The sequence below is a fragment of the Scardinius erythrophthalmus genome (assembly GCF_964197995.2).
Source record: "Scardinius erythrophthalmus genome assembly, chromosome: 3".
NCBI classification, from domain to species: domain Eukaryota; kingdom Metazoa; phylum Chordata; class Actinopteri; order Cypriniformes; family Leuciscidae; genus Scardinius; species Scardinius erythrophthalmus.
The window spans coordinates 23,458,409-23,483,593 of record NC_138223.1 but is presented as its reverse complement, the minus strand read 5'-3'; the positions used below and the strand labels follow the sequence as shown (position 1 = coordinate 23,483,593).

Sequence of the window (25,185 nt, the reverse complement as noted above, 5' to 3'; positions counted from 1 at the left end):
GACCACAAGGTGGCGCTGTTTCTAAACTTCTCACGCTCCTTCAGGGCATCGTGCTGATGACCCATACCATGTTTCGTAACAATCCATTCATGCGTTCTTAAAATACAGCATTTTAGCACAAAATTCAAAATGGCCGATATGGTAAAATTGGATATCAGTCGACTCAGCATGTTGGCCTGAATCTAACAAGACCAATTTGATGATTTTTGGGCAAACTATTCAGAAGTTATAAGCAAAAATAGCAATTTTTCATATCTCCGGACCAGTAGGTAACGCGGCGCCAAAACGCAGCATGTAGCCTCAGGTCATGCTTGTGATGACATGTGCCAAGTTTGGTCTGAATCCAATAAAGCGTTGCGGAGATACAGCCTTACGTCTGTTTTCGCAAGCACTACGTAAAATTTGTTTGTGGGTTTTTTGGAAAATTGCTAAGCGAATCAACTTGAATTCCATAACTTTTTGTTGGCATGGTCTGTAGATGATCTGGTTCAATTTTTGTGAAAATCGGAGCAACGGCCTAGGAGGAGTTCGAAAAAGTAGATTTTTTGAAAAATTCAAAATGGCGGACAAATTTCCATGACGGAAAATGACGTCACAGGGTGCAATCAAATCATCTTGAGCTAGGGAATCAGAAGAAATGGGAATTTTGTTTATAGCCCTCATGGTTCAAAAGTTATTAGCATAAACATGAGTGCAAATTTGGACAGCTGGTGGCGCTAGAGGGAATGAGTTGGAGACTCCAAATTTGCTATGGTGACTGTTCAGTCTGTCCTCTATCAGTGTGCCAAATTTCATAACTTTCCCGCAAGCGGTTCTATGGGCTGCCATAGACTCCCAGAGCGGAAGAAGAAGAAGAATTATTTTTGGTACGCCAACAGATACAATAGGTGCCTACGCACATTCTGTGCTTGGCCCCTAATAATAATAATAAGAACGCGAACAAAAACAATAGGTGCCTCCGCACCTTCGGTGCTTGGCCCCTAATAATAAGAATAAGAATGCGAACAGAAACAATAGGTGCCTCCGCACCTTCGGTGCTTGGCCCCTAATAATAATAATAATAAGAACGGGAACGAAAACAATAGGTGCCTACGCACCTTCGGTGCTTGGGCCCTAATAATAAGAACGGGAACAAATACAATAGGTGCCTCCGCACCTTCGGTCCTTGGCCCCTAATAATAAATATAGCTGCAAGCAGCAATTATCGGGGCCAAGCACAATCAGATGACAAGACATGCCAACATGTCTGAAAGTGTCAGACCAACTGCAACAATGAGCAATTAAAGACATTTAAAGAGAATTTTAGGCAAAATGCCTGAAAAATCATAGAAACAGTAAATAAAAATATGATTTAATGGATTATCATTTTCGACCAATAGGTGGCGCAGTTACAAAACTGATGTGATGTGGTCAGAGTTAAGTGACAATGACACATACAAAGTTTGGTGTCAATATGTCAAGGCATTGCAGAGATAAAGCCTGAATAGTGCTTTTAGCATCATGCCTCAACTTTGCTGCTGTGCTATATGAAAACGGTTTCGTCTATCGACACGAAATCGTAGGAAAAAGTAGGTTTTTCGGAAAATTCATAATTGCGGAAAAATTTCCATGACGGAAAATGACGTCATAGGGTACAATCGAATCGTCTTGAGCTAGGGAATCAGAGGGAAAAAAAAATTGTTTCTAGCCCTTGTGGTTCAAAAGTTATTAGCATAAACATGAGTGCAACTTTGGACAGTTGGTGGCGCTAGAGGGAATGAGTTGGAGACTCCAAATTTGCTATGCCGATAGATCAGACTGTCCTCTATCAGTGTGCGAAATTTCATAACTTTCCCGCAAGCGGTTCTTTGGGCTGCCATAGACTCCCAGTCAAAAAAATGAAGAAGAAGAAGAAGAAGAAGAACGGGAACGGATACAATAGGTGCCTACGCACCTTTGGTGCTTAGCCCCTAATAAGGACGGGAACAGATACAATAGGTGCCTCTGCACCTTCGGTGCTTGGCCCCTAATAATAATAATAAGAACGGGAACAGATACAATAGGTGCCTCGCACCTTCAGTGCTTGGCCCCTAATAAATAATCCTTACGAAAACAATAGGGCCTTCGCCCTTTCAGGGCTTGGGCCCTAATAAATAATCCTTAGGAAAACAATAGGGCCTTCGCCCTTTCAGGGCTTGGGCCCTAATAAATAATCCTTACAAAAACAATAGGGCCTTCGCCCTTTCAGGGCTTGGGCCCTAATAATCCTACCGAAAACAATAGGGCCTTCGCCCTTTCAGGGCTCGGGCACTAATAATCCTACCGAAAACAATAGGGCCTTCGCCCTTTCAGGGCTTGGGCCCTAATAATCCTGCCGAAAACAATAGGGCTTTGCCCTTTCAGGGCTTGGGCCCTAATAAAAAATAATCCTAACGAAAACAATAGGGCCTTCGCCCTTTCAGGGCTTGGGCCCTAATGAAGAAAAAAAATAATCCTCCCGGTAACAATAGGGCCTTCGCCCTTTCAGAGCTTGGGCCCTAATAATAATAATAGAAAAAAATAATCCTACCGAAAACAATAGGGCCTTCACCCTTTCAGGGCTTGGGCCCTAATAATAGAAAAAAATAATCCTACCGAAAACAATAGGCCCTTCGCCCTTTCATGGCTTTTCAGGGCAATGTAAAACACTACTCTATTTTTTGCTTGTTCAGTGTGCAGTGGAGTGTACAGGAGTTTGTCACATGTACATGTACAGTATGTGCACAAATGCACTGTATATACAGTATGTATGCACAATTGATGAATGTTACAGTTATTGAATTAAACTGAATCACTTGAGTGACTTGAGCTGAATATTGACACTATTGGCTTGTTGGCCAAGCTGCTTCTCGGGCGATTTTGAAATTTGTTACTACTGTGAAACAATCTATATTGTATCTTGTATGTACATAAATATATATACAGTAAATACATACAGTATATATATATATATATATATATATATATATATAAATATACACATACACACATATACATACAAATATGTAAATATATATACACATATATTTACACTAGAAACAGAAATTCAAGGCTGTATCAAAACTGAATTTTGATTTCTATGTGATCAATTAATGTGAAAAAAGTTTTCGTTTTTAAAACATTAAAGTGTTTTCACACATGATCATTAGGTGTAGGTCATCAGTAAATGAGTGTGCCATGTTGAGAACTGTGCTTAGAGGTTTGCAAAAAGTTTGTTTTTCAATTTCAAACTGAGTGTATTAACATACTATGCTGATAATAGAATAATAAAAGTAAAGCCTATCTTACACAAATATCAGTATTAATGGGGAAATTCCGTGTAAAATGAAATGTTATTCCAGACCTTTTTCCACACTGTAAAATCTAATTAGTTAGAATTAAAAAAAAAAAAAGCAAACTGATTGCTTTAATAAAAAAAAAAAAAAAAAAAGTAAAGTGAAATAGGAATAGTATTGTCAGGGTTCACAGAGGATGCAGACAAGATGGTAAGGTTAATAGTTTATTTGCAGGAAGTGCGGAGATGCAGACAGATGGTGAGTAACAGAAACACAGAATAACAGTGGATACTTAGCTGGTTGGTAATGTCTTTGTCTTTCTTTCTCTTTGCAGATGATGTCGGGCTAAAGGCAGAACAGGATGGCAGGCAGGGCGGATTGGAGAGGATGAATGGCAGGTAGGAATCCAGGTAAGTGTTCAGAAGTCTGTGGGTCATGTTAAGGCAAACATCAACGAGACCAGACACTGAATGAAGGGAGACTGTGAGTATATATGGGGATTGCTGGTGATGGGACACAGGTGACGGTGATAATGATGATGGCTGAATGAGTGCAGGTGTGCAGGTGTGCCAAGGAGGATGATGGGAAGTGTAGTGCACACACAGATGAAGACAGAAGAACGTGACCGTGACATTATTCCCCTCTCCCGTAAGGCGCGTCCCGTGCCGAAGAAGGCAGCATACTGGAGGGGGGTGGGTATCCTGGAGTCCGTGACGGGAAGGTGGAACCGGTTCAGAAGTACGGACTCCAGGATGGTGGCAGGACAGACAAAGGAGGAGGTGATCAAGACGGTGCAGACAGAACAGGGGACCAAGGAGGTGCAGGCAGAGCAGGGGACCATGGTGGTGCAGGCTGATCAGGGGACCATGGTGGTGCAGGCAGAGCAGGGTACCATGGCGGTGAGGACCTTACAGGTGACCATGGCGGTGCGGACCCTTCGGGTGGCCACGGCGGTGAGGACCCTTCGGGTGGCCACGGCGGTGAGGACCCTTCGGGTGGCCACGGCGGTGAGGACCCTTCGGGTGGCCACGGCGGTGAGGACCCTTCGGGTGGCCACGGCGGTGAGGACCCTTCGGGTGGCCACGGCGGTGAGGACCCTTCGGGTGGCCACGGCGGAGAAGACCCTTCGGGTGGCCACGGCGGAGAAGACCCCTCAAGTGGCCAGGACGGAGGCCTGTAGCCCCCCCCCCCAAAAAAATACTTGGGGAAAGTCCCGGGTCCCAGAAAAGGAGGGTTAAAAGACCGGGCAGATGCAGCGATGAGGGCTCGGTGCTGGGCCGATGCAGCGACGAGGGCTCGGTGCTGGGCCGATGCAGCGACGAGGGCTCGGTGCTGGGCCGATGCAGCGACGAGGGCTCGGTGCTGGGCCGATGCAGCGACGAGGGCTCGGTGCTGGGCCGATGCAGCGACGAGGGCTCGGTGCTGGGCCGATGCAGCGACGAAGAAGTCTCTGTGCTGGACGGGACCAGGCGACTGGCTCTGGCTCTGGCGGGCAGGCGACTGGCTCTGGCTCTGGCGGGCTGGCAGAATGAACAGGATCTGGATCTGATGGGCCGATGAGAGCAGGAAGATCGCTGAAGTCATCTAACTCGGACATAAGCTTGGTTGGGCAGACGGTTGGCTCTGGTTCGGCTTGAACGTGATGATCTGGCTGGACGATTTCAACGGAGAGGGAAGAACCGCAAACCCAAAGAGCTCTGTCCATAAACTCTATAAAAGTTAGATTTAAGTCTTTGAGCAGCAGTACCTGGGCTAGTGGATCTTCAAGTCCTCTCCAGAACCGTTGCTTCAAAAATTCCTCCTCCCAGTAAACATCCTGATGCAGATGCAGGTACACTTCAACAAATTCCTCCAATGAACTCCCATTCTGATTAAACAGAAATGCATCCATATCATCTTCCTCCATTATTTTATAGGTCTGGTCTTCTGTCAGGGTTCACAGAGGATGCAGACAAGATGGTAAGGTTAATAGTTTATTTGCAGGAAGTGCGGAGATGCAGACAGATGGTGAGTAACAGAAACACAGAATAACAGTGGATGCTTAGCTGGTTGGTAATGTCTTTGTCTTTCTTTCTCTTTGCAGATGATGTCGGGCTGAAGGCAGAACAGGATGGCAGGCAGGGCGGATTGGAGAGGGCGGATTGGAGAGGGCGGATTGGAGAGGGCGGATTGGAGAGGGCGAATGGCAGGTAGGAATCCAGGTAAGTGTTCGGAAGTCTGTGGGCCATGTTAAGGCGAACATCAACAAGACCAGACACTGAATGAAGGGAGACTGTGAGTATATATGGGGAGTGCTGGTGATGGGACACAGGTGACGGTGATAATGATGATGGCTGAATGAGTGCAGGTGTGCAGGTGTGCCAAGGAGGATGATGGGAAGTGTAGTGCACACACAGATGAAGACAAAAGAACGTGACCGTGACAAGTATGTGGTACTGACAAATAAGTTAATATAGTTCACTTATACAAGAGTTCTAGTAACTAAAAAAGAACTGTAGAGAGTACTTGATAATTGACTTACTTAATAAAATATAATTGTTACCATTGTTGTTTTTTGCATGCTGAATGTTGAAGTGCGTGTGACTCAAGCATGATCAATTGTAAAATGGACCACAAATATAGAGGGATTATATAAACCCAATTAAAAGTTTCACTAGGTGTTTAGGACATAAGTGTTAGCAACAAATTTATAAAAGATCATTAATTGACTTGAAGTTATGTTACATCATTCACATATACATATACATATACATATACATGTATGCATATTATGAATATTACTTCTCTTCCTTTGAAACCAAATAAATGATTTCTTGTTGCATTGCTGCATCAATGGGAAGAGAATTACAAAAATATAAATGAACTTCCAAGTACCCAACCAAGGGGAACGCTAATCCCCATAATAGTGACTTAAAACATTTTAGGAAAATCTAATTTTTCAGTTGTATTGACAATTCAACATTCAAGATGACTTTGGGAAATCAGTGAATGCAAACAGAGAAAAATAACTGCAGATGTGGAGGAAATTAGTGAAAAGTCCATTAAGAATTTCCCTCAAAAACCAAACTCAAACCAATCAATTAATCTTTGCTTGGGTTTTTTGAGTAAACAAAGCATAGTATGTGAATAGTACAGATTAGATTTTTACAATTAAGTTAAGACACAAAGTAAAGTTAACTAAAAAGTGTTAGTTAGAATCACTGTTTGATTTTACAGTGCACTTAATGCTTTTAAACAACCTACGTTTTTAACCTATTAAGTGTGATATTAATTAATAAAAGGCAACTTTTAAAAGAAAATTCTTCATTTTGACTTTATTTGTCTTATCTTATTGTATGTATAATTAACTTGAAGCTGTAATTTAGCTGCCTATTGTACAGAATAGTAGGCTACTCTTAGTATTGTATCATTAAAAATAATGAAAACATTTATTTATTTGTTTGTTTGTTTGTTTGTTTATTTATTTATTTATTTATTTAACTAACGACTTATACGCATTAGCCACATTGGTACATTGAAACATTTTTATATAGATGATATATAAGGAAAATACCGATATTTTATTTGCGTATTTCTTGGAAAGCGAAAGTGTTGTTCTGAATCGCAAACTGCTGTTTGTCCGGTCAGCTGATAAAATGATGGAAGGAAACCGGGATGAAGCTGAAAAATGTTTAAACATCGCTGTTAAAGTCCTCGAAGATGGCAATAAAGACAAAGCTTTGAAATTCCTCTACAAAGCAGAAAAACTGTATCCAACTAAGAAAGCAAAAGGTAAATGATTAATGTATTATTTACAAACGGCACACGAGCTAGTTTAGCAGAAGCTAGCTGAAAATCTGTTTATGTTTTAAATGTTATTTTCAAAGGCAATAAATATACTTAAACGCGAACATATAATAATAGATTATCAATTAACGCTTTATAAAATGTAATAAACACGTCATTAACACAGGCTAGTAGAGTGAATACAGACTAAAATTACTGAATACAGAACACATGACACAAACATGTAGGGTTGCCAACTTCAGAAAAGGAAATTAAGGGTCACAATCTTGGTTCTTTGTAGGAAATTAAGGGACAGTATAAGGAGCACTCAAGTACAAAGTGTATGTTCAGTTTCTGCAGTTGAGTACGAGTATAAACGTTTTTTTTTGTTGTTGTTGTTGTTGCCTGAATTAAATACTAAAATGATTTTAGGACATAAACACATTTGTTTTGCTTAACCTATTTATGTGCAATTTAATTGATAAAATAATTATATATAATATTAGGTATAATTAATGAAATAATAGCGAATTTTAAAATGATTATTTTCAGACCAAGAAACATGGAAATAGATAAATGATTGTAATATGAAGCTTTACTTGGACGTATGAAGATACATTTCTATAACTTGGACTGTCTGGCTTATTTTAAATTTTAATTCTGGCTGTTGCTGAATTAAGTTATACCATGGACTTTACTTGAGCAGTTAAATTAAATTCAAGGACACGCATTTGTTGCATGGACAGGGCAAAAACATAAGTGTCTAAAATGCATTAATGCTGTTAAACTGAATGTATGAAGTAAACTTTTTGCAGAAATAATCACAACATTAACAATAAAACTCCAATTAGGGCACAAAATTATCTTTTTTACTTGGTAGCACTGGTGCGCCCAACTTCAAAAAGTTAAGAGCATCAGCAAAAATATAGGAGCACCACAACTGCAATTTATGTATATTAAAATATTTTTAATTTTATTTAAAGATGCAGTCTGTAACTTTTTTGGGTTAAAAATTATCCAAAATAATTTTTTGAGCAGACATAACCAGCCAATGTTCAAAACTATTTGCTTGCCTTAGCTCGATTCAAAACTGTAAGCTTGTAATAATGTTTTTAATTCCTGTGGTACTGGTGGATTTCCGCTGGAAATTCGAGCATGTCTTTGCGTCATTACGTCACATCTGTACACATAAAGAAGGTGTCTCGGCTAGTAGGCAATATTGTGTGTGAGGATTTTGGAGGTGGAGATATTTAGCCTTTTCTCACAGCACTTGATATTAGGGCTGTACTCAACCAAAGAAAATCTTGGTCGACTGAAGTCCTGAAGTTTTCGACTAAAAATCGACTAAAATCGACTAAATGACGTTAGAAAAAAACGTTAAATTAATTAGCTGCGCACTGTGCGCAGTACTTGGTAGCCTTGTTGTCCGCCTAAATGAATTATAAATAAACATAAAAAACTAGTAGGCTATTTGCAGTATTAAATCGTTTTTGACGTAATTAATTTGCACTGAAATGAGTCTGACACACGAGTCTGTCGGCTGTCGGCTCTGACAGCGTTGCATCACGTGCACCTGCGCAATATCATAGCCTATGATTTCCGAAAGTAGTACTATGTTGTCAACTAGTGATATCATGACAAGAACTTTTGAGGAATATGCAACATAATTTAGACAATTGTTTCTGTCATAGCCTATGTATTATAATAACTGACAGACACAATAATTTCAGCCGCTCTGTGCAGCTCGCACAGAGTGAGGCTGAACCTATTTTTTACAGTCTATAGGCTGAACATAGGAGCTCTGCTTCGCGGCTGAGACACGAATAGACTATTAACTTAAAGCTTTTACTCTTAAACACAAAAGGCACGTCCACTTTAATAAAAAAATATTTATTAAACAAACCAGATCAAGTAATATTCAGCAAACCTTCTAGTAGCCTACTTTCTTAAATCTGTCCGTCTTCTCCGGTGAGTTGGGCTAATCCAAAAGAAGTGAAAACAAGGGGGGTGTTCTGAAGACAGACTGTTACCTGTGAAACCGGGGTGCTCTGAAAACACCCCCATTAGCAATTAGTGCTTTCCACCTGATGAAATGAACGCGGCAAAACTGATGAAATGAACGCGGCAAAACTGATTACCGGTAAATGAACGCGACAAAACTAATGAAATGAACGTGGCAAAAAATCGACCAATCAGAATTTTGGTCGAGCCAGAATGTATCGACCAAATAATCGACTAATCGACTGGGAGAATACAGCCCTACTTGATATAATTAAACGTATTAATTTGATGGCGGATCCAGAAAGGTTCAAACGACAATCACCAGTGACAACTGAAGATTCACCAGTTGTAAAATGCAAAAGACTTCGGACTTCGGAGTGGCTACAGAAAAAAAGAGACTGCAACAGGGCCCATGCGAAAACAAGGATAATATCAGAAGGACTTTTGAAAGGTGGTGTGAACTCCGTGTTTTGAAGGGGTTCAAAATGGACGCAGAGGCGGCTTTTTTCACGTGCATCGGTTTATTGAATAATGCAAATAATATGCATCTGATTACAGATACGTGTGTTTGTATTTCAAAGAGAACCAGTTCTAAGGAACATTAATTTGTTGGTATGACAATTAGAAATTAGACTTTTTCTTGCACAGAAATGGAAACTGAACTACAGGTAGCCCTAATACACATTAAATGTAGTCACGCAATGCTGATGTTGTTAACATTAACAATTTGTGAACACAGTATAATTTGCGCGGTTTGACATGATATGATAAGTAGGGCTGGGTATCGGCAAGGGCTTCACGATACGATACATATCGCGATACATGTGTCACGACACGATATATCATGATATATTGCGATACGATACATATTGCGATATATTGCGATACTTAATAATAATAATTAAAAAATAATAAAGTTGAAAATACAACTTGCTGTGTGGTATGTGTATCACATCATATTGATAACTCAGCAGAAAAATAAAAACTTCCATTCCAATTTATTAGCAAAGCTATTTGCATTGCACTGAACAGTGAACACACTGAAATGTATGAAGTGCATATTGTGTCACTGAACACTTTTAACTAAAAATGAAGATCCCACAAAATGTATAAAACTGAAATTTCCTCTGTTGAAAATAAAAGTTATTTTAATGAATGTGTATCCAAAGAGTTGCAGTCCCCTGTGACTTCCATAGAATATATTTTCATACTATGGAAGTCAATGGGGAACAGCAACTGTCTGGATAAACATTCATCAAAATAACTTATTTTGTTTAGCACCACAAGAAAATAAATTAATACAGGTTTGGAACAACATTATAGAGTAAATAACAGAATTTTAATTTTTGGTGAACTATCCCTTTAAGGACGGTAAAGCGCGCCCAATTCCCTTTCAAATGTTTGCTTTCACTTTTAGACATAACCAGCTGTGTTTATGCAAACCTTGTGAGTACATATTTGACAGTATTAGCGCAATAAGACTCAAATGTAACAGAATCCAGATGCTGTCTGACAGGCTTTTAGTGCCTGCTGTGAGCTTCGCGAGTACGCGCTCAGAAAAGCGCATGTTAAAACAGCGCATCAGCATGCGAATGAAATGTTTAACCGGCAAATATGGGCACAAATACATCAAAAAGTATTTAATTACAAATTACAAATACTTACTCATCAAATGTATTTAAATAAAATACATAATACTGCTGTGAAAAAAGTATTTAATTAAAATACAAGTAATTTGTAATTTGAAAATACAAAAATACAAACAAAATTTACAGTCTTCTGTAAGTGTGAGAGTAAGTGTGGCGTTAGATACATGTAAGAGTCTAGAATATTGCAATATCATTGTTTAGTACAGAAGATGCGCTTTTAATGTACATGTTGCCACATACTGTCATAATAAAAGATAATTACGCATATAACACTATATTTGTATTATATTACACAAAAACTAGTTAACACTGCTGTGAGGGTGTCTCTTCCGACTGCCATTCTTTATTTTTTTACTCTTTTTGAAAGTTGTGAAAACACTGTTGTGGCGTTTTTCTTTTGCTATTTGAGCAAATTGGAAAACATAAAAAATATATTTAATGTAGTCTTTCATTCACTGCTATAGAAGTTTACACAACTATGACGCCTTCCACTTCTGAGAAACCCAGAAATGTGAACAGGGTCAATAGGATGTGTCACATCACATGATTTACTTGCCAAAAACTGTGATAGGCAATTTGGTAGTCCTATTTGTATTTTATGTCTATGGTCCTAGGAATAGTTCACCCAAAAATGAAAATTAGCCCATGATTTACTCACCCTGACGTCATCCTAGGTGTATATGACTTTCTTTCAGAAGAATACAATCAGAGTTATATTAAAAAATGTCCTGGCTCTTCCAAGCTTTTTAATGACAGTCAATGGGTATATTTTTTGAAGTTCATCAAAGTGCCTTTATCCATCATAAAAGTGCGTCTATCCATCATAAAAGTGCCTCTATCCATCATAAAAGTGCCTCTATATCATAAAAGTGTGTCTATCCATCATAAAAGTGTGTCTATCATCATAAAAGTGCGTCTATCCATCATAAAAGTGCATTTATCCATCATGAAAGTGCATCTATCATCATAAAAGTGCATCTATCCATCATAAAAGTGCATCTATCCATGATAAAAGTGCATCTATCCATGATAAAAGCGCATCTATCCATCATAAAAGTGCATCTAACCATGATAAAACTGCATTTATCCATCATAAAAGTGCATCTATCCACCATAAAAGTGCATTTATCCATCATGAAAGTCCATCTATCCATCATAAAAGTGCATTTATCCATCATAAAAGTGCCTCTATCCATCATAAAAGTGCATCTATCATCATAAAAGTGCATCTATCTATCATGAAAGTGCATCTATCCATCATAAAAGTGCATTTATCCATCATAAAAGTGCATCTATCCATCATAAAAGTGCATTTATCCATCATAAAAGTACATCTATCCATCATAAAAGTGTGTCTATCCATCATAAAAGTGCATCTATCCATCATAAAAGTGCATTTATCCATCATGAAAGTGCATCTATCCATCATAAAAGTGCATTTATCCATCATAAAGATGCACTTTTATGATGGATAGATGCACTTTTATGATGGATAGATAGCCTATGCTTTGATGGTCTTCAAAACTTAAACGGCCATTCACTGCCATTATAAAGCTTGGAAGAGACAGGACATTTTTAATATAACTCTTATTGTATTCGTCTGAAAGAAGAAAGGCATATACACCTAGCATGGCTTCAGGGTGAGTAAATCATGGGAAATTTTTCATTTTTGGGTGAACTATCCCTTTAAGCCTGGTGATGAAAGTTAATATATGCTAAATAAAATTATATATTTAAAAAAGTATTTTAGTATTTTAAATATAAATTACAGTCTCTCAAAGTATTTAATTACAAATTACATTTAATTTATTTTTGTTAAGGAAAATACAAATTACAAAATACTCAAAAGTAATTAAATACGTATTTCAAATACATGTAATTAAAATACTGCCCATCTCTGTTAACCGGCAAGGCTTAAAAGCACATGCAAATAATGAACTTTTGTGAATTGCAGTGTCCAGTGAGTGTAACTATTTCTGCATTAAAGTGTGATGTCTATGTACGTCGCGTTGTTGAGACGGAGGCGCCAGAACTGCGACTGATAGAATGCACTGTAACATGATACTACGATATTTCTTCAAAAGCAGATCGTGGAGACATTTTAATCATCCATGATCAAAAATCGTGATATCGCACACCAAAGTGCACCAAGTTGGCTCTGCAAGCTGGAAGCGATCATATTTTCCGCCATGCTCGCTCCCGCTTGGCCGTATGAATGTATCTGACGTTCATCTGCTTTGTAGATAGTGAGTCAGCGATCTACAGGAACTGAGGAGGTCGTTTGACACACAGAGGGATTGGATGAAATGTTAACATCATTTTAAACCCGTTTAAAACTTAATTTTTTTTTTAAAAGTATCGATAGTAGAGGTTGGAATATCGATACACTATCGTGAATAAAATTATCATGATAGTTAGCTGTATTGATATTTTTGCACAGCCCTAATGATAAGTAGGGTTGGGTATCGATTCAGATGTTACAATTCGATTCAATTTCGATTCACAAGCTCTCAATTCGATTCGATTTAGATTCTCGATTAAATTTTCGATTTCGATTCTAAATTAGATTTCAATTCGACTCAATGAATATATATTTAATACAAATCCTATATTTATTAAAAAAGAAAAGAAAAGTGAACATAAGTTTACAAGTGGTTAATTGACCTTTCGCCGAGCCCCGCCCCCCTTAGTTACTGTTGCTACGTCCGACAAACAAATGGTCAAACACGACCAGCGCGACAGATTGCCACGACGGAAAAAGGTATACCCGTGCGTGTCAGTGACCTTTTTTGGAGCAATACCTCCGCGATATCCTCCAGATTGAGGCAAAAAGGGTTACAGTATGCAGTGGAGGGATATATTATAATATAAAAATACGCAATGAAGGAGACACGACTACTATCTACGTCTCTATCGAGGCAAATGCTTACCGGTGTTCATACACATCATTTGTGATTGTGATTATGGCAAAGAACAAGGAAACAAGTGTTTAAAAGCATTGTAAGACACTTACTGTTGTGTTTTTGTGTGAAAGAAAAAACTGTCTCTGAAAATAAAAGTGCTGTCAGCAATAATTTCTTATGTGTGTTTTTTCGCATAACACTATGACTAAAATTTAAAATGCTGCAAAACACATGGGAGTTATATTCCCGATGCTGTAGTTTATTTGATCAGTCACAGTATATCATTAATCAAGCTTAATTTGACTTTTCAACTACAATTAGGCAGGTGAACTGAAAGCTTTTACAATATTTTAGCTATAACTTAACGTTAGGCCTATCATTGACAAAAGTATGTGGTGCATTTTCTTCCAAAAATGATTTTCTTTCTCAAATTCATGCTTCAAGTTGACAAAGCACAATAAACGAAATCACACAATAACTGTTTAACCAGACATAGCCTTAATTTGCATCTAAATAACTTTTATTGATTGTCTTTCATAATGCACTTACCATAATATTTATTAGGGGGACAACAGATCACAAAAATCGCGGTTGAGACCATAATATTTATTAGTGGGGCAACGGATCATAAAACTCGCGGTTCAGACAATATTATGTTTTTTGAGTTACAGATAGGATAGTTTTTCAGATCAGAAAAAAAAAAAAAAAAACTTTAAGTAAGTTAACGTTAGCCATCGATACCACAGCCAGCAGACGTGCTTCGTAATGTTCGACACATTTAACTGGGATTGGGGCCGTCCACACTGTTTTATCCATTGTAGGCACCGCTCACGTTGTGTTTTCGGCTTTGGGAATGGAAAGAACACAACTCCTCCAGACAATCTCTCGGGGTATGTAGTGTCCGATTTACAAACGCCATGGGCGCACGCTTCACCATCTTGCTAATGTTTGTCGGACCTGCTCACATAGTAACGGTTGCTATGATGTGTGATTGGACAATGGCCGTTTTGGGGGAGGGGCCGGCGAAAGGTCAATTAATAAAAATAAATTTACATTAAAACAGAACCCAAGTCTATATTTCAAATGCATAGACAGGATTTTGATGCAAGATGAAAAATTAATGCTGAAAATTGGACAAGTCAGAACAGTGGCATGCCTTGATCAAACAGCTTAACATTCCACATGTAAACCCATAAAAAATAAAAAAAAAACTTGCATATCATTTTTACCTGTGCCCTTCCTGTCTAACAGGTAGGACATATACAGAACAGGGCTCCAAACAAAAAAATCAATTAAGGAGCCATTGGCTCCTATAGGGGGAAAAAAACAGGCGCCAAATAATTTTTTGAAGAGCCACATAACAATGCACTTACTTTTATTCACCCTGTTGTGTGCATGTCTTTCCTCTTCTTACAGCATTTTCATCTTGTGAATGTTCTGGGAACTGAATCTTATTTGGGAACTGAAGCTTATTTGGGAACTGAATGTCACTTCTGACTTATGAACTATATACAGTCAAATACATTTTTTTTACGCAGAATCTGAGCCAGTGTCACTGCCATTGACCATGATTATGTCCATATCACTTGGCCACTGAGTGTAGTTTGGCCGTCTCCTCCTCTTTTTTGCAGAAAGCCAGCGGTTGACACATGGTTCAGGATCAAACTGTTCAAGTGATGGGCCTTAAGTGCTGATCCTGATCAAATCTTCCAAGGTTGACACATGGAGTGAATTGCGTACTTTAGATTTTATCCTGTTTTGAGCTGAAAAGCCTCGTTCACACTGAGCAGCCGAAATTGGTAGGACAAGCATTATCTCAACTAGATGCAAAACATTCTGGAAATCTGTGCAGTAGGGCTCTTTTGTTAGTAGGACTTCCCACAAGCTGCAATAGGATTTATCTGAAAACTGTCCTTTAACAAGTGTTTTCAACAATCTCCATTCTGCCTGTACAGCAGTGATGTCACATCCATTTTTCAGCAAGATGTCTTGATACCATTTCAGCAGTGTGTCAATTTCATTTACCCCAAAAGTGTAGATGTCGTTTGGCCAAGAATCATGACAGAAGATTGAGAAGCATTGAAGATCTCTGTCCCTTGTGTGTTTTTGTGCTGTGTGTTGTCTCTCATTATTTCAAACCTCCTTTCAAGCTCCTTAACTGTAATGTCTACAGTTTCATCAATGAGGTGGTTTAGTTCTTCACTGAAACCTTGGAGATCACAGCCTTCAGCTGTATGTTTTGAAAGGAAATGCCCACGTAGTCAGATGAGGCTGCTTTTTTCTGCCTTCTGGTCTGTTTTTCTCTTTGGGCTTTGTCCTGCTGCACCACATTTTCATGCTGAAAAACTGAATTTAAGTTTGTGTGACTGAGAAATTCCTCCAATTTTCCATTTCTCACTGGTTTGTCCTTCATTCCCTTGATTGTACAAACACAGGAATCGATAGCTGCTTTAGCCTGAGGTAGAATAAGCGAGTTCTTCTGAAGCACAAGACTCAACTTTGAGATTTCTCCAAACAGGTCATGGAGAAAGTGACAAAACCCCACAAAAGGCAACTTTTCCATTTTTTGTGAGATGTGTTTTGTTCTTCCTGTTATTTCAGTGTTTTTGGATGAGGCAGCAAGGTGTTGCATGTGGAAGTGCACAGCTGTATATTGGCCCTGGCCTGTACTCTGATCAGATGCAAGAAAAACAGAAAGGGCTCTGTAAATGTGAGGCAGCCAGCGCTGGGTCTTCACAGCAGAAAGTGTCCGTATGGCACAGCCTAACTCCATGCCGATGGCTTTCAACTCACGGTTGCTTTTGGGGCTAAAATGGTATGTTTTCCATATTAGCTGTAGCAAGTCATAGACATTTCCAATCATTTGAACAGACTTCTGAACATCCAGCATTGCTAATTCCAGTCTGTGTGGCATACAGTGAAAGGAAAGAATGTGCTGTCTTATTTCCTCTCTTAACCCTCTGAGGTCTGAGCTGTTTTCTGGGCCCTGGAGGTGTTCTGACATGCTCTGACATTTCTGGTTATTTCTGTTACTTGTGACATTTTCATGGCTAAAGTCTAATTACACTGTATTCAGCACAAACTCTGCTACAATAATGTATCAGCGCATGTATGTAAAAGTTTGTAGTTTTGAGATAATGACATTTATGCGTGGTTTGTGAAAATACAAAAAAAAATTCTCACTGAAATAAGGCCATTAAACCCATACTGATTATTTCTTCACAAGACTTTTGAAAATTGTATGACGTAGCCTAGAATATTTGCTGCAAAACTATGTGAAAATCACCCTGACTGCTCATTCAGATTAGACAATATATTGATTTAAAAATTTTACGACGTGTTTTGTGTGAAAAAGCTCTATGCGGGAGCTCATTAATATGTAAGCTCTTCACACCTGAGAAAGACAAAGAACCTCCCCTAACGGCCCTATTAGGAGCTATCAGGCCCTGTCATTCTGAGCAACCTTGCACAATACTGTAAATGAGGAGATTTAAAAAAGAATGGCTTTTAAATTGTTTGGATTTATTTACAACACAACATAATCCAAAGATACACAACAAATGCCAAAAAAGCACTTCAAAGACAGAGACCTTTGTGCCATTCCTAAAAACATTGTACATACCTTTAATTTCCACGATTTTCACTTTACCGTGTTCACGTACAGAGACTCATGTGAATGTTGAAGTCCTCAGTGGCATCTGGGCCCTGAAAAAAAAAAGTGAACATACTGATATCAAGAGAAAGGTCTGCACGATTTTGGAAATAAATATTAGATTTTTCTGGTTAAAATTGCTTTTTAAAATTCCTTTTTAAAATTCACAGAATACACACACACACAAATGTTTCCAACAATATATAATATAATGAACACCAGGTTTGTTGTGCCTTGTAGGCATAAGGTATATGCGCAGTGCCGGATAAAATAATAATAACAATAAATAACCTATAGCAGTATAAATCTTCCAAAAGATTTCAGTAACAACTAAGCTAGAGAAAAATATATTGATTATCATGTTACTTCAAATGTTTCCATCCGTTATGATGATATGAAATGAGATAATAATAAAAACATGAAGCCGTTTGGTGCGTTTTGCTTTCATCCAAAATATGATACAGTACATTCAAACGCGATCGCGCAGCAAAATATTAAACATTCAAACGCGATCGCGCTCAAATATAAAACATTATGGTTACCATATACTAGTAATGGGCGATATAAACGATATGCGATATAAACGATACAAAACTGGCCTACGATAGAGATTTTAATTCTATTGCACTATCGCGATAATGCACGTTGATGACGCAATCTACCCGCGAAATTTAGAGCCACGAGCTGCACCCGGCTGCAACGCATCATATTCGTCGTCATCTTGAGTAAACATGACTGAAAGCGAAACGGGGAGGAGCTGGTGAAAAAGATCGGTGCAACATCCATTATTTGGACTTGGTTCGGATTTAAGCCGTCTGACGAGCAGCAGCAAACTATACAGAGTGCGTGTGGCAACAGTTCGGTAACACACACGACTAATCTGTTCTCTACCACCTCAAAACGAAACGTCACTGAATACCAGCGCGTATTCACAAAATAGTGGTGTAAACCTATTATTTACAGTCATTGGTGTAAACACATCTCTGTGTGCCCGATTTTAAGATTCGTTGGTGTGTTGCTTTTTAACTGAGAAGACATCAGTTGTTCATGCTCTTTGCATCTTTTGTGTCCTTTAAGAAAATAGCCTAACTAAAACTACATTTGGTGCCTTCTGCACTGTTTTGCACTTTTTACTGTCTATGGCATGGCACTAATGTAAATAAACTTTTATACTTGAAGCATTTTCTTTAGTTGACGTATACAGGTGAGCCTTGAAAAATTAGAATATCGTGCAAAAGTAAAAGGTGAAACTATATAGACTCATTACATGCAAAGTGAGATATTAAAAGCCTTTATTTGTTATAATTTTGATGATTATGGCTTACAGCTTTATGAAAAGCTTTTCACAACATTCTAATTTTGAATTTGGGGTTTCATAAGTTGCTAGCCATAATATAAACATTAGGGCTACTTAAAGTCTCTGCAGCTAGTTTACGTGAATTTTATTTATCTTCAACATTATGTTGTATAGTTACAGTTTTGCACAATAAATGTTCTCAAAACTACATACACCGTTTCTTTCTTTCTTAAAAAAAAAAATACATTTAGCAGTTGTTTGGCTTTCCTTAAGGTCTGTGTAACCTGTTCTGAAATGGTTTTATTATAATTTATATATCGTGATATATATCGTTATAGCAAGAGGCTGCAATGTATATCGCAATATGGATTTTAGGCCATATCGCCCATCCCTACCATATACATATCTACGTTTGAGCAGATATCCACAAACACAGTAACAGTCAACACGGGTCTAAATATTATAATATTCCCCATATATCTAGCAACAGTTCAACTGCAACGTGACATTTATGCAACAATAACAAACTAATATGTAAGAATTTCTTACCTTACATCTTTCTTGTCTTCAAATCGCGTTCTTCCTCTTCTGAAGTAGCCTAAATCCAATGTAAGCTCAGGCACGTCTTTCAAACTCGACGAAAAGTGAAGTGAAGTGTTTTGTTGTTGAGGTAATGAGCGAGTCCGCGTTCCATGTGGAGATTTGCATGTGAATATCTTTTGCGCGAGTGGGCGTGGCCAAATTAACTGTAATGAGCAAGCGTTTGAGAAGCTGGACATCTTGTTGGTTTTATACAAATTACTTTAACAGAGAATATTTGTTTTCGTTTTGAATCCGATCATTTAAAAGTACACACTTAAATGTTTATAAAGGTATATGGCTCATAAATGTGTGACAAGTATTTGCTGAGTTTTGTTTAAATTTATAGACGTGCTCAAGAAAAAAAAGTTCACCGCGACGGAGAGGCAGAACGCACACCCTGTTTATTTTCTTTATTTTACAAAAGCACAATGTTTTGATTTGATTGTAAGTGGACACATACAAAAGGAGAAATATCACAGATTCTTTTTTTATATTTCTTTTTTCTGTATGACCATAAATGACGGAGTAATTTAAGTTTATAGTGTTACAATGTGGAGAAAATCCAGCAAAACGCGCCCGCGTTGAATCCAGGACGTTTTGAAATGTCTTTCGGCACGGTGTTCATTGACTGATGCGGAAAGATGAATCCCTGTGTCACTGGCGTTCTCTAGCGCGCTCGTGCTGGCACAGCTGCTGGAGCCTGCTTTTTTGTTAGCAGGTGTGTCATCCGTGCTGGTGATTGACAGAGATGAGGATTGCTTGAAGAAGTCAGATATTTTTTGCTTAGACATTTTTTTCTGACGCGGAAAGGTGACATTCGCTTTACCCGTTCATATTTTGGCGCTTTCACTCAGTGAAACGTTCACACAAAGCATCTTGATGCTAACGTCATGACGTTAACAAAACAAATGAAGCGATAGGCTACTGGTTATAAAACATGCACGTAGGATGCAAATTTTACAATCAAAGGGAGTAAATTTGTATTGTCGCCAATGGCGACCTTGGCAGAAATTTCACTCGCAAATAAATATATTTGGTCGCAAATGCGACCATTTTAGTCGCAGTTTGGAGCCCTGCAGAAATTGAATAAAGTTATCAAACAGTCTGCGCTGCATTAATTATAAATTATATATAGACTAATCCTTATTAAAGTTACAAAAGTTACTCTTAGTCAAGAGCAGTGAGTGTTTTTCTCTGTTCCCTTTGTTCTTTGATTAACTTAAACGACAGAGGTAATTTGTGGCTACTGTGTACTGTCCCTTTAAGACCAGCCGCTGCTGACAGAGACGCGGATCTCACATGCGCCTCATTCTCTCACGAGTCACAACTCTTTACGTTCATCATAAGACTGCTCTTATGTTATGAAGATACTCGACAAAAGTACATTTTGGCATAATTGTGTGTTATTGTTCATTCAAGCGTGAAAGAGAACTGTATTCTGGGCTGTCTTGTGCGCACGCACGATATCAGCGCAAGTCTTTCTGTGCGTCTGCTCAGGACATTCACAGGCAGCGAGCTCTTTTTTGACTTGTCGCGCATGAATGGTTTAACCCTCTGGGGTTTGTTTTTGTTTTATGGTCCTTGGAGGTGTTCTGACATGCTCTGACATTTGTGCTTATTTCTGTTACTTGTGACATTTTCATGGCTAAAGTCTAATTACACTGTATTCAGCACAAACTCTGCTACTATAATATATCAGCAGCATGTGTGTAAAAGTTTGTTGTTTTGAGATAATGACATTTATGTGGTTTGTGAAAATACAAAAAAAAAATTCTCACTGAAATAAGGTCATGAAACCCATACTGATTATTTCTTCACAAGACTTTTGAAAATTGTATGACGTAGCTTAGAATATTTGCTCCAAAACTATGTGAAAATCACCCTGACTGCTCATTCAGATAAGACAATATATTGATTTAAAAATTTTACGACGTGTTTTGTGTGAAAAAGCTTTATGCGGGAGCTCATTAAAGGGCACCTATTATGCCCCTTTTTAGAAGATGTAATATTGGTCTTGGGTGTCCCCAGAATGCATTTGTGAAGTTTCAGCACAAAATACCCCACAGTTAATTTATTATAACCATTTGAAAATGTCATTTTTGGGGCCTGTTTTAAAAAGAGCTGTTTTGTGTGTACCACTTTAAATGTAAATGAGCTGCATATCCCCGCCCTGCTGCTGGACCTAGATGATGAAGAGACTCCGGCACAGAATAAACACGAATGAGAATGGACTAAACGTCTCGGAATGGTTATTTGATACATTTATGTACTTACAAAGTTTTAATCGCGTCCCCTTTGCCATTATGGATGTGCAACACACACACACACACACACACACACACACACACGAACTGTGATAACGTTCGCGCAATTTTTTGAAAGTACACACACACACACTACTGTGATAACGTTTGCTAAGTACAAACGATTTATTTATTTATTTCTTAAGGGGAGGGAGATAGACGTTTATATAGCCTACTGTAGTGCTGCACGATTAATCGCATCGCAATCGCGATGTCAGCCTACGCGTTTATGTGACGGCAAAATGTTGCGATTATAATCATTATATTAAATAAGTGTGAGTAAACAAACTTTCTGAGAACAGTTTGCCATTTATCCTTGCCGCTAATAAATAGATTTGAAAAACCGACAAAAGAGATCTGATCTGACGGTCTCCGTAAAGGCTGTGCACGTGTCCCGTGTCGCGTGCGTGGTTAGGTGTGTGCGCAGCGCGGAGATACCAGAACGAAGATGGATGCAGAGGAAATCGACACTGATCTGGTAGCCAAAAAAAACTCTACCTCTGTTATATGGCGGTATTTTGGATTTCGGATTACTGACACTGAGCAGAGAGAAGTATTGTGCAAGATTTGCCATATTAAAGTTGCTACATCACGTGGCAATACGACAAATTTATATCAGCACCTGAGACAGCACAGAGAAAAATATGAGGAATGCATGACGGTGAAAGAGACAACGGAAGGAAAGGCACAAGCTGTTCCCCGAACAAAACAAAACAAAATTACAGATGTGTTTGCGGGCCTTACACCATATGATAAGTCTTCGGCTAGACATAAAGAAATCACCGACTCCATAACGCACTGTTTGGTAAAAGACATGATGCCCATACACACCGTAAGTAAAGTGGGATTTCAGAAAATGATCCACACATTAGACAAGAGATACCAGCTGCCCTCTCGAAACCATTTCTCTCAAATAACGATCCCTAAACTTTATAACTCGCGCCGTGAGGAAGTTCAAAAGGAAATGGCTACGGTGACGTTCTTTTCAACCACTACTGACCTGTGGTCAAGTAGGACAAGCGAACCGTATATTAGCTTGACTGTGCACTTCGTCGACGAGGAGTTTGAATTGAAAAGCCGCTGCCTGCAAACATCGTATTTCCCCGACGATCATACAGGAGAAAACATAGCCTTGGGCTTGAGAGAGGCACTGGCTGCGTGGGACCTCTGCGAGGAGCGTCAGGTCGCCATAACAACGGACAACGGCACCAACGTTGTCAAAGCGGTGGAGCTTAATCAGTGGACCAGAATCCAGTGTTTTGGTCATAGACTTCATTTGGCCATTGGTAAGTTAAATTGATTTAATATTTGGTTATTTTAAACTTCTTTACATTTAACATAAATTAACTTTGGGGTTAGGAGCAGTTGTACCCTTGATTTATTAATGGAAAAACTTTTTAAATACAATGTAAAATTCTGTGTGCCACAAAAAATACTAGGAGTGGCCCACTTCATATAGGTTATTAATTAGCATTATTAAACATAACTCGTAAGAGATGGATGACTGTAAAGAACAAATTAGCAATTGCTATTTGCCTACTATATTTTATTTATATATATTCAATATAATTAATTAGGCCTAGAGTGGTGACATGATTTGATAAAAAATATTAACACTGTGTGCGTGTTGTCATGTTTGTATTACTGTTTTATGCTATTCATATGAATTGGGCATGTAATCAACGTTTTTGCAATGTCACTGTAGTGAGTAAATGTTTTTCATCTTATCATTCACAGAAAATGCTATGAAAAATAATGCACAATGCATTAACAGAGCTACTGGGATATGCAGGAAGATTGTGGGCCACTTCTCCCATAGTTGGAAGAAAAGAGTGGCTTTGAGGGAAGCACAACGAGAGCTCAACCTCCCAGAGCATGCAATGGTGACAGACTGCTCAACACGCTGGGGTTCCACTCAGAAAATGATAGGAAGAGTCCTGGAACAGCAAAGTGCATTGTCCAAGGTTCTCTCTACAGACCGCAAAGTGCGACACCTACTCCCCTCATGGCAGGACCTGGAGGTCTTGGAATCTGTAAACAAGGCACTCAGCCCTCTCCAGGACTTCACAGATGCCTTATCGGGTGAACGTTATGTGAGCATATCTTGTGTGAAACCTGCTCTGCATCTTCTGAACACCTCAGTGCTGGCTGAAGACAAAACGGACACAGACCTGACCAAATCACTGAAATCCAAAATTCTTAGCTACCTCAACAACAAATATGAAGGCACGCAGGACTTGCTGAACTTCACCACTTTCCTAGACCCAAGATTCCGAACACAATATATCTCTGAAGAAGAGACCCAGAACTTAAAGGAACGAGCCATCTCCGTTGATAGTGAGTGTGAAACCACAGTTTTACTTAAGAAATAATTCAATGTAACAAATTTCTAAAACATGTGCATTGTTTATTTGTTTCAGGAAATTCATGGCCAGCAGTCTGTAGCCCAAAGCACTGCTGTGATGGAGAATGATAGCGTGGATGTGGAAAGCCCTCCTGCTGCTAAAGCCAAGAAGAAAACTCTGGCCAGTTTCTTTAAAGGGGCTATATGCAACTTTTTCCCCAAAATAAACGTAACAATAGCCTTTTTATTTGACCATTTATGACTCAAACATCTCCTGATGAGCATACTGACATCTTGTCAGCTCACAGTGGGTGCACCTATAAGCCTGTATCCTATTTTTCCTATTTTCTGTCGGGTCGGATTTTTCGCGCGCTGTCTGCAGATGTGACGTCAAGCGCGTTCATGTTAAACGTTTCAGATCACTCTGCCACCACTGCTAGTCAGCAATTAGCCTTAGTTTCTCAAACAATATATGTATTTGACTGTTCTTACCTCTGTAAACATCATGTTGACTTCTTTGCAGCGGATGACTTGTGAAGTGTGTACGTACGAGAGCGAGAAGAAAGGAAGAGCAGTTCCGTTTTTTGGCCACAGGTGTCAGTCGCGAGTTTAAATTTCAGAAAAATGCATATAGGCCCTTTAAGGAAACCACATGCACAGCACCAAGAGCACCATCGTCATCCACATTTGATTCCATGGCACAGTTAAGAGAAGCAGTGGCCTCTGAACTCAATGTTTACATTTACATGCCATGTGTAGACCATGGAGAAGATCCACTAAAATGGTGGAAGGTACACAAAATAAGCTTCCCTAGGCTATGCAAACTAGCACAGAAATATCTGAGCATTCAAGCAACAAGCTCTGCATCAGAGAGAGCTTTTAGCACTAGTGGTAATGTGTCAAATCATCGCTCCTGTCTGAAACCAGAGAAAGTCGATATGCTTGTGTTTTTGTCAAAGAACCTTTAATGTGATAAGTTAAACTGTTTAGAAAGAGGATTTGGAAGTACCAGTTGGTCACTTAAAAAAAAGAAATTTAGTGGTTTGAGTAAGATTAAACTACAATTTTATATAGTTTCCTTTTCAACAGAGTTTATACAGAGTATATGTTACATCCTGAGTAAATGTCCCTGTTTGTTTGGACAAAATGTTTAAAATCTTATTTCTTTTTAAAATGTGTATGTTTTTATTTGTTTAAATTAATTTAATAATACTTTTGAAAAAATATGTCAACATAAATGCAAATGTTAATTCATTTTGTAAAAAATTATTTTGAAAACATTTCTACTTTTACAAATACACATTTTAGCATTATAACTAATCTGTGTGTGCATTTTTCCTTAAAACCCATCAAGTTGACTCATGACACCATTTATTATAATCGAAATCGCATATCG

The 25,185-nt window shown here is 38.6% G+C and overlaps 1 protein-coding gene across 2 annotated transcripts in view; it reads left to right on the top strand.

Annotated features, from left to right (window-relative positions):
* Nucleotides 1-6,924: 6,924 nt before the first annotated feature.
* Nucleotides 6,925-25,185, top strand: part of LOC308687806 (dnaJ homolog subfamily B member 14-like) — a 243,745-nt gene continuing 225,484 nt past the window's right edge. The window contains exon 1 of one of the 2 annotated variants that reach the window (XM_081360610.1): nt 6,925-7,064. In XM_081360610.1, coding sequence (XP_081216736.1) covers nt 6,929-7,064 — 136 coding nt within the window. In that variant the 5' untranslated portion in view covers nt 6,925-6,928. The remainder of the gene's footprint in view (nt 7,065-25,185) is intronic. The other variant, XM_081360611.1, reaches the window with a different exon arrangement.